At 32.6% G+C, this 18,477-nt stretch overlaps 1 protein-coding gene across 1 annotated transcript; it reads right to left on the bottom strand.

Annotated features, from left to right (window-relative positions):
- Positions 1 to 722: 722 nt before the first annotated feature.
- LOC133338647 (adenosine kinase) lies at positions 723 to 10,863 on the bottom strand. The gene is given in 4 exon segments (XM_061546817.1): positions 723 to 1,440; positions 10,113 to 10,258; positions 10,340 to 10,505; positions 10,701 to 10,863. Coding segments are annotated over 4 exon segments (1,188 nt in total). The 5' UTR covers positions 10,859 to 10,863.
- Between the last annotated feature and the right edge of the window lie 7,614 nt (positions 10,864 to 18,477).

Genomic DNA, 18,477 nt, shown 5'->3' with positions numbered 1-18,477 from the left:
TTTAATTTGGAAAAGGTTTCATTTAATTTGGAAAAGGTTTCATTTAATTTGGAAAAGGGTTCATTTAATTTGTAAAAGGTTTCATTTTATGTGGAAATGCTATATATCGCTTACCACTATATCGGTTAAGTTATGAATTCTTGACCTCAGATACTTTGTTTACGCTATCGACGTATTCACAGAATAGTCTAGATGTTTTGCGTACCCCATTTGTTCCCAATCTATACTAACTAAAGGATTTTCAATGCGGATTTCCTTGTCGAAGAAGGAAACTTTTTCGCAACACTTGACATTTCTATATGCTTTTATTATCTCTGTGAATGTATATTCCGCTTTTCTAACATTTACTCTAGTAATTCATTAATACAAATATTCAACGAAAACATTCAAATCGTTTATAAAAATAAAATTTAAGTCTTTTTTATTAAAAACGTATAAATAATCGGCAATGAATGAATGGTAATATAGAAAAACTAATGTGATAAATACTATATGCTATGTATGTACGTATATAATTGCATGGAGATTCAAATTATGGTTATGCAAATGATATGTAATAGTAACACTAATTATTGTAATAGCAGTGCATAATATTATTAAATCTAGTAATAAATTAAAATTGTAAAATCAAAAATACGTTGGTTCACCAGGAATCAAGCAATTTTCAATGAATATTTTCTCACAGCACCAAAATACATTTATAAGCAGCAGAATTAGATATTTTAGGGTAAATTACAACCAATTTGTGTTGCCACTTTGGCCGCAACATCACCAGCCATTCGAACACATTCGCCCAAAGGACGTTTCTCCAACCAGGCATGTAGGAATGCAGCAGCAAAAGCATCACCACAACCCGTCGTATCGACAATATTTTCAACACGCGGTACATTGAAGTTCTCAAAACGTATCTCGCCAGGTGATGAGAATTCGTCCTCATAATTTGTTATCAGAGTTACTCCCTCAGCTCCTTTGGTCATAATTAGTATTTTCGGCGTTGAACTCTCTTTAAGCAGATCCAGAGCTAAATCATCAATACTTTGGGCACCCCAACATTTGCGGAATGTTTCAAATTCATCTCGGTTGCCAAATATGAAAAATGCATTCTTGACCAAATACAACATTTGTTCGTAATTCGTTTCGACAATATAGGGAGCACTTAGATTCAGTGCCAGACGTCGTCTACCACGAATATAGTTGCGTACCACATAGGTCACCACCTCCTCTCGCTGCGGCACAAAGAAGCCTTCGATATAGAAGATCTGTTTATTGCCGGCATTGCGTAGGAAAAACGCCTTCTCGTCTTGTTCAATTTTTCTCAAAAAGTTCTCAGAGAATTTCGCCGAAGCTGCAATATTGGCGTACAACGCCAATGAATCTTTGTGTACCAAACAAATACAACGGCCCGTAGGTGTATCGGCTACCTTTTGCAATCTGTAATTACTGCAAATATAAAAATAGAAAAACAAGTTGATAAAATAATAAATTAGTGAGATATACTATGTCATTGTTATAAATTTGAATACAATTAGAAATAGAATAGCTCATAGAAAACAAAAACTCATTTAATTATGAGCAAACAATTCGCTTATTATATTTGTAGGCTGTCCTCATATTTACTTTGTTGTGGGAGTACATTACGGAAGATTTCCATTCTATCAAGTGCAGCGTAATAATGCCATGCAAGTCATTATTACTATTTGTGTTTTTGTTAGGAAGGATGATAGCAGCATTTACAGCAGATTTATTGCATAAACTGAATAGGAAATAGGGCTGTAGATCTATTCTTATCTAGGCTCGCACCCATATATATATACATAAAAGTCTGGAAACATATATTAATAAATCAAGGAACATAAGAATATATGTACTATAATAAGATAACATATCTGATTAATAATGTACAGCCTAGCGGCATTTTCTATCCTATGAACTTAAATGGACTGCCAATTTTAATAATAATGTTACTAGATCTTATACTGATATGACCTTTTTATGCCCTCAGGGTCAAAATTTTGAAAATTTGTAAATCTTATTCAAATTTTATCTAAACTTTACACATTATATGTTTACCAAGATAAGATCAATTCCGCAGATGGGACTCATCGGTCAACTCTTCTTGTTACCTCCCCAAAAGTTGTCAACATTTTGAATATTTGTCAAAGCTATATTAAGCGAATGAAATGAACGATTTGCAAATTGTAATACTTTTACCAAACCTACATAAGACCGAAGATGCGACCCAATGGCCCACCCTTTCTGGTACCTCACCACTGATGGTCAATTCTTTGATATCTGGTACAAAGTAGGACAAAGGACACTGCAGGAAGGGGGTTTTATTACCACTGCTGTGGGTTACCACTATTAATAGTCTCTTAAGGACCTTAACTGAAGAGGGTTTGAACCGGTCTATTATGCAGACGACGTTATAATACTTCTGAGGGGAAAGAATCCTAACTTGTTATGTAGGAAGCCTGAAACGGTGTTAAACATCGTCTATAATTGGGCGAGTCCGAGGGGCCTTAACGTAAATTTGACCAAGACGGAGATCTTTCAAAACACAGTGATAGCCATTTAATCGTAGACAGGAAACTTAGAATGAAAAACCACATACAGGAACGGGTATACAAAGCCCACAGCTGCTGATCCTTCTGTAGAAAAGCCGTAGGCTCGAAATGTGATTTCAATCAATAAATGATACCTGGATTTATAAGAGCGTTATTAGACGAATCCAAACGTCGCCATTCTGATGGAAAGCCATGGACAAAACATTTCATGTAAAATCGTTAGAGAATGTCCACAGAACATGCTGCCTAGGCGTATGTAGAAAAATACGGACAACACCAACGACAGTTTTGGAGACTATAGTGTATATAGTTCCAATTGACATCCAATTAAATTTGAAGCGGCCGTCGCAGCTTAAAACTTAAAGCTATGAACCAGTGGACCGACACCGGACACAAATATGTAATACAGTCCACAATCGGATCCTCAAATACAACTGAAACATGTGAAACTGTGATACCAGATAGGGACTTATGGGATAGCGGAACACTAGCAAACACGCCCCTGGTAACTGATGACTCCCAGCTAGCTGGAAAGTCGGAACTGGGATTTTTCATCAAAGAGCCGAAAACCGAAATTTGACTTCGGCAACCAGATCCCAACACGATCATACTGGCGTAGGTTCAAACTATAACGGAGTGTCTGAACTGATTTAGTGCAAACTCTGGTTAGGATATAATTAATATAGTGGCAGTCATAAAAACTATAAACTCTAAAACAGTTAAATCCAAAACTCTATTAGAATATATAAAAACCATAAATAATAAATAAAGGGAAGCAACTGGCGTAGAGCGCGTGGAGAAGACAATGAAACGTTAGAACATTTCCAGCCTTTTCAAGCTACTGAACCCAATTCTTAGTAAATGATACATTTCGAGAAATAACCGACCTTAGGGGTTGTAAATTGAACAAAACTGAAGGACTTCACAAACAAAACAGAATTCCCAGAAGTTTAGTACAATCAAATCCAAAGATGACTCCTTCTAAATTCATTTCTTCTCTAAAGCGCACAACATGTCACTTACAGGCTTAATAGTGGACTTGTGGTGGTGTCAACCACCCCTCTTTTCAACCTAACCTGGTCTACACACGGAAGAGCTTAATATTAATACTAAATATAGATTGAATACAATTATCGGATATATGGGAAATTACAAAAACCTTTTAAATTCCTTGAAGCTGAGGTTTGCAAGGTTATAACTCGCGAATTATAAACATATTGCATATAATTTAAATTCAATTCTATAAAATGAAGTGTTCTTGTCAAAATCTTAAAATATTGGTAATAAATAATAAGTTGCGTGGAAGCTGTGATGGTGGTAATGTAAAAAATGGGTGAAAATGTGTTGAAGCCAACGAGTTTTTTTGGGTTCGTTCCCGATTTGTGGCTAAACTCACACACATGTGATCAGTGACTATGTTGCAGAATACCCCATGGACAATATGGTCCTAATGTATGAATTTTCGATATAATCACTACATCCACCCAAAATGGATGCTGACATTTTGAAGCCGGATTTTCCGTGTTTTTTGAATTTTTCTTATAATTAGGATGCGCATCCAGATAATAGAATAACCTAATTATAGGATTGTATAACTCGTGATTTTGCTTCGTTTAGTGTATATCTCAGGAATGTGCTCACTGTAGCTTCTTTGCAATTGGGTCCCAACGACAAAAATTTGGTGCGTAAATTTTTATAAAAAACATATTTTTTGAGTCTAAAATTATGAAAGTCCATTCAAATTCCATGGAACCCCGTGATTTTAGTTTTTTTACGTGCCGGATCTAATGAGCCCATCCATGTTCACTTCCGTCCAATAAAACGGCGGATATAGGTACCTTGAATGTGGGAAAAACTGCAAAAACTTATTTTGACAAATTCGCGAAAATAATCCCGGTTTTCTTCGAATTAATTTTACATGCATTTATGCTTGTATTGTCAAATTCGCGAATCTGTGTGGAAATATGTCAAAAATACATCGATACGCGAATAATATGCGTATTTTATCCAAAATTGATTGTGGAGGCACATCCGCGGTTCTTAACCGATCCTTTTAAAATAGGTGTGCTTTTGCGTATTTTCATAGGAGATTACTGAAGTCGGATGCGCATAAAAATCGTATGTACGTTGCGTGATTTTTAGCCATTTTTAGGGTTTTTGCATAGTAAAGTGCATCGAGTGGCACACTTTGACCGCTAAATTAAACATCGAAAAATTAATAATTATTGAAAGACATTGATTCGGTTTATACGAAAATCGCATGCGCATCAACTGATTTCAACTAATTCGCGAATTGCAAGCTTTTCAATATTGATCATTTTTATGTATTGTAAGTGCAATATATTTAGCCATTAATGACGTCGAAACTCTTATCAGATGAATCTACCGATATTTAACAATCATCTAAAAGAATTTGCAGAAGAAAGCGTCGTATATTTTAGAATATTAAGGCAAAACCGTATCCTCTTAACCATACTAAAAAATCGAAAATTCAAAAAAAAATTGTTTTAATTCAAAAATTAATTTATTTTATTTTCCGATATCTTCATGTTTCTATTTGTTTTTCGCAACTATTAAACCGTATTTCAGTGTGATTTGACTAGTATGCAAAGAAAACAATGGTGTTTAAACATTTGTGAAGAAATTCGCGAATTACAACGAATAGGAATCCATTTAATTTATATTTAAAATACAAGATTTAAAACCGCTATAACTTATGTGCGCAGCATCCGAATTTGCGAACGCGAACAGATTTCGAATTAGCATATTTTTCTTAACCTATGTACCAAAAATCTAAATGTGCTCGCAAAAAATTTTTTCAAAATTTTTTTAATGGAATTTTAAAAGAATTTTGTAATTTCCCATATAGATCCATAACCTATGATTCGTTCCCACAATCTGTTCCTCCTCCACAATCTCGACACTAGATAAAAATTCTATAGACCTCTGAAAACCATAGACTGAGGGTATACAACACCTGTCGACAATACCGACTGACATTTTGTATTTGTTTATAAATATGTTTAGCCTCTAAGCAAACAACGGGTTGTGTATTTTGATAAAATCGAATTAATTTCTTAACAATATAGGAATTTTTCTGCTTAAAAGTGTATTTTAAGAAATTACAGCCTTTTTCTATGGCAGGTTAAAATCTTCAAAACCTTAAATATAACGAATAACGGACCGTCATGAAGAGGTCATATCAATCAGTTGACCGATATGTCATTATATATGCATGTAGCAGCAACGATGTGAAAAATATAAATACTTTAAATATCCATATATAAATATTTTAAATATACATACTATATTTGAAACCTCTGCTATATTTTGTGTTTTTGATCAATTCAAGACTCTTATGACTTCATCTCGTTGGGTTGTGGAGTTAAATAAGCAAGCGGAATTCCTTTCACCCTTCGTTGCAAGACACTGACTTAATGCAAAACAAATCACAGGTTACTGAATAATTTAATAATAAAACAAGCAATCATTTGGAGCTACCTGGCAGAAGATAAGATAATTGAATAATGAGAATGAATTATCCAAAATCCAAAAAATTACACTCAAATAATAAAAGGTAAAGTCCCGCATCAGGCCTTGTAGTTAACTAAATAAATGTGGACATAAACAATTTGCACTTTAACGGTATTTGCAATAACGCATTTTAGCAAGTTGACATCGAAACCATATTTATTATGGAGTATCCAACAAATTACTATATTATGGTTGAAACATGGTATACAAATCGAATTTTTCTGGACTTAAATATTGAAATCAGTCATTGTGTATGGAATATAAGTTGTGGCAGACAGAACGACTCTCTGGGACAAATTTCCTGGAATAGTGAGAGTTTATGAGGATTCGTGCATTTACATATTCTTTCATACATTTGATTAATTTTATAAACAAGTAAAAAAGTGTCAGTCGGTGTTGGCGACAGATACATACGCGTAGTTACACACAAGTTTTATTATTCGTTTTATATAAGGTATATGTTTTTATCAAATTGATTTCGGATTTAATGTTGATCAAATCGGGTAATCAATTCGCTTTAAATAAAATTTAAAATTTTATATAATATTGTACAAACTTTGGTTAAAATCGGACATTCAATTCGCCTGATATTGGATTTTTTAAATATTGAAAATGTTGACCATTTGTGGGGGAGGTACCAGAAGGTGTGGACCAATGGGTCCCATCTTCGAACTTCATTTAGTTTTGGTAAAGATAATATGTTGTACAAACTTTGGTTATAATCGGATAGTCCTTTCGCATGATCTTATAAAATTAATGTTTAACACTAGTTTGTGAGGGAGGTACCAGAAGGTTTGGACTGATATTCCCCATCTTCGAATTTGAACTAAGTTTGGTAGAAATATTACAATGTGTATAGATTGGATGAAATCGGTTACTCCCTTTGAGATTTATCTTGCGATCCTGCCGGCCAGACAGACAGACTGACGGAGCGGCATTTGTAAATCGACTCCAAATTGTCTGAAACGGGTTTGGTCCAAAGAAACATGGGGTATAAAACCAATACTTCGATGAGGCACATTTTTCCCATCATTTAAGGTACGTAAGTGGGACGAAACCTTTATATGGGGATATGTCCAAACTTAAACCTATGTAGAGCTTTTTTCTGGATAAATGTGTTTTACCGTACAAGAAGCCGGAATGCCAATTCAGCCACTTCAAAGGGAGAATGCGGCTAAAACCTTCAAAATACCGAAAATTGGAAATAAATGTATATTTTTTATTATTCAATGAGAATTCAAAATATTAACATGAAGTATATTCGATTGAAAAACGCGCCCAAAATACCGAATGAAGGTTATATAATGCTAATCAAAAAAGTGGACCCAATAGTGACAGTTTATTTTAGGTAAGTATGTACCAAAAATACCAAACGCTTCAAAATATTAGGGATTCCGTTATATAGGTTTATTCCAAAAGTAGACCGATGTGTCCCATTTTCAATACCAAACATCATATAAGTAGAAGCATTGTATGTACAAAATTCTTAAATATTGCGAGGTCAAATGATTTTAAATTTTGTAATTGTAATACAGCCAATTTACCTTATGACTCCTATATAGCGGACTTGTGAAAAACAACATTGACCTATATAGACAATTTTTCGTAAGGGGGTTGCTTTGCCTGTATCTGTAAACTGTTTACATTTTTTTGTTTCCCACTTTTGAAAATATGTATGTATTTACATTTATAATCCCTTTGTTCGTTTCGAACTTCTTTGTTTACCACAATTGCCAAAAAAAATAAGGTCATGGAAAGTTATTCGCATACAGGGATTTTATACAAAACAAATCAAAGCTCTATACACAAAATATGGTTGTTTGTTTAGTGAGTTTTCGCACCATAGTCAGATAAAGAAGTAAATAAATCCGAAATGGAAATGTTACCTTATACAATTTTTAATGACTATGATTATAATTAGGAAGTAAAAGATTTGATATTTTAGACAAACAAATGTCAGTCTTGAAAATTTTTATGATTCCCGTAGATTAATTAGTCATGATATCATCATTTCCAAAATAGAATAGGATACTTTTTTTATTGTTTTTTTTTTCGAAAAAAGTGTCATAGTCTGTTTTGGTTTAAACAAAGAACCTGTGATACACTCACCCCATTACTAACTACTCCAGTAATGTAAACAGAAAGCAGCAGCAACAGACAAAAACAGATTTGTTGGGAATGACGTTTATGTTAAGTACTTTCAACAATGATGACAGATTTAAATCTGTTGGTCTGATTATAGCTCTTGGGGTAAAATATTATCAACATGAGTGGTATGTGTGTAAGATATAAATATTTTATTGGAAGACATTAAGCTCATGGACATGGATTCTTTCTTTATTCATAACTACATTAAAAAAGATGGATGGAGATTATCAGGTACTTTTGGAATTACCATTACTCATAGTGCTGTGTTCTTTTGCAGAAGTATACAGCAATAATTTGTTATGAAGTCAGGCTTTCGCAATAAAATGAGTTCACGTAGGTAATATAAAAAAATCAAAGTTTCGATATATACATACATGCAGCTACAAATTGCAAAGGTTTTTTCCCACTTTGACCTGTATATTACTAAAAAATTTAAATTTATGGTAGATAGCAAAAAGGTAATTTGGGGTACATTTTTTTAGTTTTTCCACACTGTTTTTGACCTGGAGAGTACCTACGGGTCTTCAACAACTTTAAAGTTGAGAATTCACCTAAAGGACCCATTCGACTTTGAAAAACTTTAAAGAAGAAATGCGGTATACTTTTGCCATATATCAGGTAATGTATCTATAAGTACAAAATAGTTTTTACCTCAGAAAAAATAATGTTTTCTGGATAGAATAATGTCGACTTAACCGTTTGACAAATATTTAAGATATCCTTGATGTATGCTTCGGGTTTATTTTAGCCAAAATAAAATCTCTTCATGCTCAATCTGTCGTGATTGATATATTTTCTTTAATAAACAAGTAAAACCCATGTTAAGCTCGGACCGGCCCAACTTTTTATATGAGGATGAGAATCAAAATATCTAAAACTAATTAATCTTATGAAAGGGACTTGAACATATCATAAAATACGTGAGAAAAATATGATTGAAATTCTCAGAATATCTAATAATGGGGCTACATTTCTGAGAACCCAAAATATCAAATTACAGCCAATTTTATTGAAGAAACGTTTCAAAAATCGCCATTTTGGGGGTATCTTATGGGGGCTACTCTTAGACGTTACATAATACTGAATACTGGGGGTGCCGATATATGGGGGCTACCCTGAAACATGGGACAATATTAATAATTTTTAGTACGGAGATGTACTATTCAATGAGAACCCAAAGTACCATATTACAACCTATTTTGTGGAAAAACCTGTCAAAAATGTCCAAAATCCCCTAAACACCGAATATTGGGAGGTACCGTTATATGGGGGCTACCCTGAAATTTGGGTCAATATTAATATTTTTACCCAAAACCCCAAATACCATATTGCAACAAATTCGGTTGAAAAACGTGCCTTACCCCCAATATTCGATATTTTTTTATAGACACATTTTTGAACCTTATATATGGGCCTACACAAAAACGTGGACCGATATATACCATTTGCAATACCAAACATCCTAGGAGTACTAGAAATGTCTGTGCAAACTTCTCAGTTCTCTATCTTATATATTGCATTCTCTGTCGTAATTATAAAAAAATATATTTACGATTAATTTTGAAACCACGAAATGGATAACCCTCTCAAAATTTTAAAGATGGAACAAATATTTATCTCAAAAACGACTTTTCATTTATATTTTCAAACCAGTTTTTCAGTCGATTGTGTAGCAGGAAGCACTGTTTCAACACCATTATTGTTACCGTTGGAACGAAGTTATTTTCAAAAAAATACATTTTTCTTCACGAATTTTATAAAAAGCTCACTCATGCGAGACTAACGTCTTATTTAGTTTTACATGTGTCTAATTTTAAAAGTGGGACACCCAATATGGTCTACATTTCGTGTTTATTTTTCACTTACATATTATCCATGCCATCCTTTTTCAATAGATCCTCAACAATTACGGAATTTTTATCATCACCGACGGCACCAAAAAACATTGCCTCAGTGCCCAAACGTTTGAGTATACGTACGGTGTTTAAGGCCGAACCGCCCAGATGGGGATCCTCATGTTGGTTGCTAAAATAAAGGGAAGAGCACTTAAAATATCAAAAAATGACAACATTAATGAAATCAAAAGGCATTACTTACTTATTGTTACTAATGGCTTCGGTCGTCACTTTCGTTAAGGTCTCCACATCTAATTCTGCTCTGGTATTTAAAGATAATTTGTAACGTTCCAACAATTGGGTGTCAGTCAAATGGGCCGTCTGGTCGAGTAGAACATTGCCAAAGGCAACAACTTTGCGTGGTCTGAATAAAATTCAGTTGTTTTTGTTGCCATTTGTTATGTAGAGAATCGGCAAAAAACAAAACAGCCAGCCAAGCAGATATGAAAAACACAAGAAACAAGAAAACATTAAAAATTGTTTGCCGCTATTACATCATTTGCCAAGGTAAAGAACAAAAATAAAAGTCACTTGAAGAAGAACACTGGCGGAAACTTACATGGAGTCATTGGATGAGAAGCCCAAAGAACCAATCTCTTGAAAATTAATACCCATAATGCGGGCATACAGGCTTTGTAAATAATCCATGCTTAAAATGTGGGGCGATGATGAGGGTAAAGGTAATTTCTTTGTTAATCTCACAGCTTTATTTTGCATTAATTGCTTTTCTCACACTTTCAAATTATTTTGAACCCTTTTAAATATATCACGATACCAGATTGGCCGGATATATAGGAACGATGAACGTATTTGTAATAGTTTATTGACGATTATTTTGTTTAATCGATAATTCCAATTGGATACACTCTTGTTCTTCAGCAGCAGTTGGGATTGTTGCTTGTTCTTGTTATTCTGCCGATTTGTATGTAGTTTTCCGAACGAAACTTGTAAAATGAATGAATTTTCACAAATATGAATGACATTTGGTTTTTTTTTATTCAAACTGAAAACACTTCACATTGAAGCACCACTGCTAAAAATTCTAAAAATTTCCCCCCATTTCACAGGCGACGCGATATTAGATTGCAACGGAGCGGCACATACCTCGAAATGATACAACGACCAATCGACCGACTCAAACAACCACTGACCGAACAACTGGATGGTTAGCGGAACTCTGTTGAGTAGTCTGCCGTATATCGGCTGATTAAGTCTCTCGCTAGTGAATTGTGGGAGAGTGAGTGAACTAACGTGGTGCTGGTGCTGCTGCCCCCCACTCTACAGTTTGGAACAGTTTATTTTGTTGTTCTTTCGTGTGTTGTTTATTTGTCGGTGTTTTTTGTTTTGTGGTCTTATTGTTTCTGTTATTATTTTTTGTTTTACCTGTCAGTTACGGTGAGTGGGATCAAATCTATTAAAGGTTTGTATTATTCATATCATTACGTAGTTACTGTATAAACTCCCATTGTTATGAAAAAAATATAGATTTTTTGTGGAGCTGCTGCTCATTATGTGAGAAAAAAGAAATGGGTTGCCAAGTCAACTTAATATTTTTTGGTAAACTAAATACATTACCCCAAAAAAATTAAGTATAATATGTTGCTATGTTCCAAAGCCTTAAATCATTGTTATGCATCTACATCATCTTCGTTTTTATACCCTTCACCATACTGTGGTACAGGCTATCATGTCTTTGTGCACATGTTTTTGTTGCACAGACAAAAGGAAACGAGATAGCCCCATGGTTACTTTTGAGAATATGCATAGAATCACTTTTGGAGTCGATTATGCATGTCCGTCCGTCTGTCAGTTCATGTCAAATTTTATACAAATTACAGGTCGCATTTATGATCCAAATGAGATGAGATTTGGTTCAGCCCATTTATTTGGCTCAGGGACAAACCTATTGAAATGGAAAAAATGTTCAGATTTAGATATAGACTGCTGGCCAAAACTAAAGTAACTAAAATTGCAAACTCAATATATGTCCTGTAACTTTTTTGAAAACAAAGTTATAATGAAAGTGTTTTTTTTTATAAATAAATAGGTAATTTATTTTATTCATTAAAAATAATTTTCTGCTTAGTTAATCGACATCATCACCATTATTTTACATTACGGCAGCACACATACGCGGCATTTAATAAATAAAATGCTCAATTTGATCCTAGGGTATACTATTCCTCGCTTCCTGAACCTTTGCGAAGAGGTTATGTCTGTTTGTTTGTGAAACTCTTTTTTGATTGTGCTGACCGTTAAAAAAACCCTTATTTTTACTCCTGCAACCAATTCTCGACATGTTTCGATGTAAGTTTGAGGTTATATATATATATATATATATTGTATATTTTCTTATAGCCTAGACAGACGACAGCCTTAATTTGCATTAACAGCCTTAATTCAAATTAATTTGTACATTATCCTCATTTTTATGTGTTGTTAATGCACAAAATCAAACTGAATTTATACTGAATTAGGCAATTTCAATATGGCAATGCTGTCGAAAATTAATTGTTTCTTGTCAAATATATTTTTATTTATGAAAATAAAACTAAGAAATGAAGGCAAATTTCAACCATTTCTTAAATTGGGACCTCTTTAGCTATGATCATAGTTGCTATTCCTCCATTATGTCATGTATCTATTTTCTAAAGATGTAATCCCGAAAAATATCGAAACAGATGTAAAAAAATTTCATCCTACACACAGACAAACAATTGTTTTGAAGCAAAAAACTGTTTCGTAAATGCAGGAACTCTCGTCTGTCGGGGGTAAATATTAATTCAAATTAAGAAATTTTTAATGCAAATTAAGGCTGTCGTCTGTCTATGGTATTAAGCGAAGGGAACCATTCCGTTTTCCAACACATTTCTGTAAACAATCCTTGCAATACAGAGGCCCGAGCCTTTACTTTTTAGGCCTTCTCACAGCAAATTTGTTTGGGTTTGAGACTTAAATAATAAATTTTAATTCATAATATTTATCTACTGAGCCGGATTTCGATTGATTTTGCAAAAGCCAACATGGCTTTCGGATTCTTTTCGGGATATAAATAACTTTCTTCGCGGTTTTCTGGTATGTAGACCTGTTACCACAGCTCGTCTACGCTCTGTTCTTGAAGTTATATCCAACTATAAATTGGAGTTTTTTTTTACTTATCTAACAATTTGTTGATTTAAACGAAGTTATGTTGTTTTGCAGTCTTCATCCGTGATGAACTACCACTATGTATTGAAACCTTCGATTTTCTTTATAAATACTTGGTTTGTTATCGCAAAGCACAAATTGCCCAAAAATTACACATTCCAGATCTTAATTTATCTGTTGACTTTAATTATTTCGAAATCAAATCGATTTCGAACAGTTTTGACAAAATCAAAAGATCGAAAAATCAACTTTTTAGTCAAATGAAAAAATCGAAAGGTTTAAAAATCGACTTTTATTGAAAAAATTGAAAAAACCAACACGATATGTTTATTTTGAAAAACAGTTATGCGGCATTTATTATCTTTGCAATTTTTGGTGCTATAGTTTTGATATTGCGAATTCTATTGTTATTTCAATAGTCAGACGAATATGGTTAATCTACATATAATTTTATTTTGATCAAGAATATATCTACTGTATGTGGTCTTCGACGAATACTTCGACGTGTTGCAAACGAAATAACAACATTTTTACTCAATTAGAATTTAAAAATTACCAAATTCGGCTTAATAAACTGTAACTTGGGTATACCGTTATGTCGGACAATACCTAAACATCGACCGAACTTGACACGACTTCAGTCAAAAGACATTTGTGTACAAAATTTCTATATGCCTTCGGAAGATAGTGTGATTACAACAGATACGCGGAAGGGCGGACATTACTGAGTCGTCATAGGATCAAAAACCTATACTTTATAGGGTCGCAAATCATAATTTGTTTAAGTTACAAACATAATGAAAGTAGCATGGCATAATTGTGGATAGTAGTCTCATTTGGGAAATTAATAATGGCAACACTTTTAAATTTTAACCGGTCTATCCATGGTACAATTATACAAGGTAGGATTATATATTAATATTATATCAAATGTTACCATACAGAAATCCCCGAAAAATATTTACTAAAGCGATCACATTATACGTTTTGAACTTCAGGGGAATATTATCGTTCAATACATACCAAAATAGGTTTTTTAATGTTCCAAAACAAATACCTAAAATGCTGTGTAATGAATCACATGCAGATATATAATGTCAACGTCTGAAAGATAAAAGTTTTCAATAAACACGTATTTTTCTAACTGACAATTTAAATACTGTCAGTTCAAATGACCAAATTAAGTAAAATAGGACAAATTCAGTATATTGGACACACAACTTAAATATAAAGCCATGTTTTACTTTCGAAAAAAATGTTTGTTACAAAAATAATAACGAGTGTTAAATTACAGGAAGTATTACAAATTACTTTTATTAGACGCGGAACATAGCTAATGCTATTAAATAAACCTATTTCTCACGCATTCGATGTAAAAAATGTATCCAAATGTCATTTAAGTTTATTGTTCCACTTTTCCCAAAGTAAGTTACAAATTATCGCACCAATTTGAATTTAAAAGCAACGGCCCGTCGAATTAATGCATTTTTCATGACACACCAAAGAATTGTTTCGATTTTTTTGTATCGAGACTGATCGTGTTCAAAAGAACGTGTGTGTACACAAACAACTTTCCCAATCGCGTAAAGATAAGTATATAAGGGGACATTTAATTTATTCGAAGCACGTGAAGGCATATGGATAAACAAAATGGGTGATATCTTTGGTCATTTCCTAAATGTAATGATTAACCTTTAACATGGGAGTTGACAAATTTAGAATATACTTTTGGACGTGGTGGTAAATTTTCTGAATTGTTTTTATAGAATTTACTTTTTCTATAATATGTTCCATTGTTTCTTTTTTAATGTGTCACTTACATAATAAAATAAACTGAAATCATTACACATACTTCATTTATATAAAAAAAAATCAGAGCTTTATTTCAAATGGGTAAAATTTACACCCACCTCCAAAGTTAAACCTTATTTTATATTTACTTTGGTAGATAACACTTCTTTTATTTAAAGATCAAAATAAAATCATTATAATTACCTTTAAGACAATGATGTTTTTTTGATAAAAAATAGATTTAAAATATTAATGCTAACAATTACTTTTTTGCAATTTATACAATTTATAGTTTATTGTACCTAATTAAACAATGTTAATATCAAGCGACTGTATTTATTACATTACATTATACCTTGTCGTTGTTGCTATGTATACAAGAAATTATTATTCCAATTCACGAGACAAACTGACTTTTAACCTTAACAAAAGCTTTCGAACACACATGGCAACTCTACGTCATCGCCACCAACAGATGTATTAAAATTCACATGGCATTTTTTTGTTTGTCTCCCCAAACACGTTTTTGTTGGACTCGCACATCGAAAGCTTTCGCTCCCAATGAGACCGGTATTTCCCAAACGCTGAACTAAATGTATTCTCTAGAAAGCTTCGTCAACAGTATCCGAATAATAAATTGTAACAGTAGTAAATGTTAATATTATTTATATGAATTTTTGTTGAAGTTAATATATTTGTTTTCAGTGAGTACATAATTTTTTTCTTATTAACAAAATGTCAATAATAAAGAAAACTTATTTGCTGAGTTAAAGATAATCTAAACAAATTACATTACATGAAGAAACAAATTCCTCGCAAGTATAAAAAGAATCCAGTAGAGTATATTCGCTTTAGGTCAAGTTTTGAGGTTACGGCGCTATTAATTTTTTTCTGGTACGTCCAAAGTTCACGAAAATAGCCAAAACTAAAGCAATTGAAATGGCAAAGATAATAAATGCCGTATAACTTTTTCAAAAATAAACATTTAGTGCTTGATTTTTCAGTTTTAAACAGGGTACTTTAAACGGCATATACATTCGAAATTTTTACCGGGTTAACCTACTTTATGAGGATTTATTTGACATATATGCAAAGGAATTGACAATTGAAACCCACTGGATTAACGAAATCCGGTTAAATATAAACGTACTATTATTCACTTACACTTTATTCAAAATCATAAATGCAAAATTCATTTTATAATAAATATCAATGTATGGAAAACGAAATAGACACAATTTTTGCTTGGATAAAACTAAAACAACTCTACTGTACAAACACACAAGCTCTAAAATTTTAGGTTTTGTACCTTTATATACTACTTGCGGGCCCGGCAAACATTGTCTTACCTTAGCAATATTGTTAATGAATAATTTCGGTATTTTGGGGTCTTTGGCGAATTCGACTATAATTTAGTATTTGCAATTCTTATATGGTAGCAAATCTTTCTACCAAAATAATAATATTGGGAGTTTAGGCACATTTTTAACCCAATTCGCTGCAATTTGATATTTAAAGATGGGTAATAAACCATTGAGTAACAAATCATCTTAACAAAAGTTATAGATATCGGTCTACTAATATAGGTACGGACTACTAATGAGGGTACCAATGATATACCAAAACTTCCGATATATAAAATGAGGACATCTGATAACAAACTTATTTAATATTAGGCTACCGTTATTAGGAAGTCTCATAAATATCTGTGGGAATAATTTAATTAAATACGATTCATCTAATATTCAGGAATTCTACAATTCGGGTTCTTAATGTCTAACATATATATGTCTTTATAGTATGTTTCATTTATTTTCCAAATAATTCAATTTTTACTAAAATTATATTAATTATGCATTTTGTTATATTGCTAGTTTATAGTTAGTTGTTCTCATTGGAGTTAAATGGTCGAATTTTGCAAATGAAAAGGATAGTGAGAGAAAATTGTTGATTCAAAATGTCTTCTTATGTTAGTTTTCTCTGTAATACTTATTTTGGTATCGGATATGTGCGAGGTGTAGTGTTTATAAGTTCAAATATATACACAAACGATTATACGATATAACCACCATATAATGGTACCACCTGATTTTATATATTTCGTGGCATATGCTCATTTTAGATACTTTAACAACATGTGTCTATTGAATTATTACTATTATGTTCAAACAAAGAACTTTTGATTTTCCATCCTTGAATTTGACTCAAAATATACGTGCATTCTATGAAAAAAGTGTGCATACAATTATTGTTTATATTCTCACATACATAAATTAGTTTCAATACAAAGACAATCCAACTGGAAATATATATTTTGATCATTTTCAATAATTGACAAATGAAGGCTTAATGAATGATACGCTACCAATTCCAGCCCAAAATATCTCAAAATAACAACTACGAAGTGGTGCAATAAAAATAGATCTATATTAAATTCGCGGAAATGCAAAAAAGCTTTATTAAATTTTGTTTGCAAATTTTTCGCTGGTTTCGACTTTTTCTCACGTTTTAACCCTTTCCTAGACCTCCACGAACATTCCAATACTAAGATAAGACAAATCCGTTCTCTAGTTTTAGCGAGAATAACAAACAGCAATTCATTTTTATTTATATAGATAGAAAATGTTTAAGTTTCAACACCTATTTCGGATTTTATAGATTACCTTTAAAAGGATTTTATTATATCTAGAAATACAGTACACCTATAAAACAGCAAATTTTCGGGGATTATAAAAATAATTTATCACAAAAAATTATATTGGAGTAATATTCCATGAATAAATCAGTGATTTCTCGAATTATAAGTTTTATGCAAATAGATCAGTAATGACATTTTATCAGGGAGGAAGACAGCCAAAGAACATCAGTTCGTACTAATCAACAAGTAAAAATGCCAGAGAAGTAAAATCCAACCATTAAGGGGTTCAACGGAATTGGCTAGAGGGTTATCTTTATATATAACCTCAAGAACAGAGCGTAGACGAACTGTGGTAACAGGAAGACGCCAAGGAAACCATAACTTTCGCAAAAGCTCATATCAAGTGGAATCCGATTCGCAAAAGCTCATATCAAGTGGAATCCGATTCATTGGAGATTCATTTCTCGGATGAATTAAAATTTAATATTGAAAGCTCAAATACAAACAAATTTGCCGTGAGAAGGTCTAAAAACTAAAAACTCAGGCCTCAGTATTGCATGGGTACTGTGAATCATGGAGGTGGATCAAGAATGGTATTGAACTGTTTTTCTTCTTATGGAGTTCTATTTACGAGATTTATGAAGTAATGCATCAGATTGTTTATAAAAATTTGTTGAAAAAGCTATAGTTCCCTTCGTCGAAGAAAATATACTGCTTGTTTGGGTGTTTCAGAATGACAATAACCACAAACATACACCGA

Source organism: Musca vetustissima, unplaced genomic scaffold (assembly GCF_032173495.1).
Source record: "Musca vetustissima isolate MV318-11 ecotype Yass unplaced genomic scaffold, APGP_CSIRO_Mvet_v1 utg1743, whole genome shotgun sequence".
NCBI lineage: Eukaryota > Metazoa > Arthropoda > Insecta > Diptera > Muscidae > Musca > Musca vetustissima.
This window is presented reverse-complemented; position numbering and strand designations above follow the sequence as displayed.